This window comes from Hermetia illucens, chromosome 5 (genome assembly GCF_905115235.1).
Source record: "Hermetia illucens chromosome 5, iHerIll2.2.curated.20191125, whole genome shotgun sequence".
Classification (NCBI taxonomy): domain Eukaryota; kingdom Metazoa; phylum Arthropoda; class Insecta; order Diptera; family Stratiomyidae; genus Hermetia; species Hermetia illucens.
Genome location: NC_051853.1, coordinates 42884542 through 42887089, shown reverse-complemented (window position 1 = coordinate 42887089; position 2548 = coordinate 42884542). Strand labels below are relative to the sequence as shown.

Genomic DNA, 2548 nt, shown 5'->3' with positions numbered 1-2548 from the left:
CGTGGTCGGTGATGTGTTGGAGCATGATATCGTGGATGACGTGTTCCAAAATTTTCGATGTCACGTTGAGGAGGGAGATGGGGCGGTAGCTGCCCGGAGAAGCTGAAGGCTGGTCCTTTTTTAGGATTGGGATGATGTGGGATCGTTTCCATGGGGTGGGAAAGTGTGCAGAGAGGAGGCATAGATTGAAGAGTTGGGCGAGGAAGGGGCTTAGAGTTTTGGCCCATTTTTTTAGGATGATGATGGGGATGGGGTCGGGCCCGGTTGATTTTTTATTATTTCTGGAGAGGATGATGGATTCAACTGTTTGGGGTGTGAGGGCTTGTATTGGTAAGCAGTGGGGTGTTGTAGGTTCGGGTGGCGGGATCGGGAATTGGGTGTGGATGCTGGCGTGGTAGTGAGGTTGTGGATGTGTTGGCGTACCGCAGTTTCTGTGGGTGGGTCGGATAAATGTGGGGTGGCGTGATGGGCGGCCAGAAAGCTGTTAGAAATCAGGTCGGCGTGAGCTTTGGGTGAGGTGTTGTGTGGGAGGACGCCGGCTGAGCGGGGTTTGGCTAGTCGGGGGCAGGTACCCCGGAGTTTATTGGATGTTTGCTGATTAAGCGAGATGTTTGCATGCTTTACCGCATAGTGATCAGCGTATAGCGTCAGGATCTGGGATTGGATGCGCTGTGTGAGGGAGTGGATTTGTGACTTGAGGAAGTTAAATTGAGGAGCGTATCTGTGTCTGTGGAGTTGGCGTCGTATGGTTGCTTTCTGTTTGATAAGGTCTAGGATGTGCGGTGGCAGGGTGTGAAATGACTCCTTGATTAAATGTAGGAGTATTTATATTTCCTTATCCAACACCAACAGCGCCAACTGGTGGTGGTTTGCTGTATCAAAATCGTAACTGACTTCACTTGATTGCCAAATCGGCCATTTCATGTGCAACAACCTAATACAGTCAGGAAGTATGGTTTAACATTCAACTTAACCCGGATGATACACAAAAACCCTCACTGGGAGGGACTATAACTTTTTAAGGGGAGAGAGTAATCGATACAAGTTTTCACTGAGTTTGCAGAGGCTGTACTTCCCTCTAGGGTTTAGAATTCAACTTTTACCGAAACATCTTTTGCAAGAATAGAAAATAATAACCTTGAAATCCAGCCTTTTTCGTTCATTAAAAATAAAAACAATCTTATCTTCCCTGAATGAACTGAAATCGTCGTTATGTCTGGTATCCTAAAAATCATATCAGCTCATTTTCGCCGCAAGAACTGCGTATTAGTACAATTACATGCAAATACTATGTAAAACTAGTTGTCTCGTAAATGCAAGAAAGCCAAGCAAATTTCATTTCCTCAACATATCATTTTGTTGTCAGATATTTTTTTTAGGCACGAGAACATCCATGTTGAACACTTATCAAATACCATGTAATCAGCGTTAACAGCGTCATTAGACACCTTTTTACAGTAGAGAATATGGCACTATAAATATTGCATCCCCAATTCCGTGAATCAGTCACCATTTTCTCTGTACCATGGAAGGTAATGAACGTAATTAGCATTTTTATTTTTGAACGAGTTTTCGACTCCTTTGTATTTAGGATGACTGGATCAGTACTGACCGTTTTAACCTTTGACCTATGATCTCATGCTTTTTGTCATTTTCCGTTAGCGATCCTACTTGCACTAATTGTTTGTTTCGCGCAAAGCGGAGCGGTTGATGTCGACACCTGTACAGCAGGAGAAGTGTGGGCTACCACAGATGCATTGTACTATTATGAATGTTTGGCTCCAGGAGTGGCAGTTCAACTGAAATGTCCTGAAGATACATACTTCGATGGCGATGGATGCGTGGATGGAGTTCCTCCAGATTCGTCCGAAGAGGATACTACAACAACCACTTCCACAACAACAACCACCACAACCCCTTCTACCACAACAACTTCTAGCACAACGACTTCTACTACCACGACTACTACAACTACAACACCTTCCACAACAACGACAACTACCACGGAATCCACCACTACAACTGAAGCGACTCCTGCTACTGAAGCTCCTACCCCTGCAAGTGGAAGCTCAACGAATTCAACAACTACTTCTGCTGCTACCAATGCTGCAACGGAATCGCCAACACCCCCTAGCACATGAGGCTTTGGTTGCAGAGAAAATAATGATAAATAGGTACCTCCTGGAATGGTTTTCCACGAATCTAAGTAAAGGTGATGTTTATCAGTGTCAATGGGATATTTTTATTGTTTTCCCCTTAGACTAGCCCGAACTTCAGATCAGGTTATCCATTTCTTGGTTATGCATAACTCTCTGGTAAGAAACTAAAATTTCCAACATTCCAATTCTGAGTAGTAGTTTATGGAAGGTAGAGTCTGAGATATAGGGCATCAATAAACACACGCATGATCATAGGCGTGTCAAAAGGGCGGGAGATAGACTAACCTCTGAGCACGCAGACTGGAGTAGTCCATTGTCCCGCACACAAAATTAGGAAGTGTTCGTCAGACGTATTATCCTTTAAAATTTCTATTTTGAGCATATGTCCA

General features: G+C 44.1%; 1 protein-coding gene across 1 annotated transcript; it reads left to right on the top strand.

Annotated features, from left to right (window-relative positions):
- The first annotated feature begins 1420 nt into the window (after positions 1-1420).
- Positions 1421-2232, top strand: LOC119657422 (integumentary mucin C.1-like). Its single transcript, XM_038064324.1, has 2 exons — positions 1421-1532; positions 1663-2232. The coding sequence occupies exons 1-2, from the start codon at positions 1526-1528 to the stop codon at positions 2139-2141; spliced, it is 486 nt and encodes a 161-aa protein (XP_037920252.1). The 5' UTR covers positions 1421-1525; the 3' UTR covers positions 2142-2232.
- Positions 2233-2548: the final 316 nt, after the last annotated feature.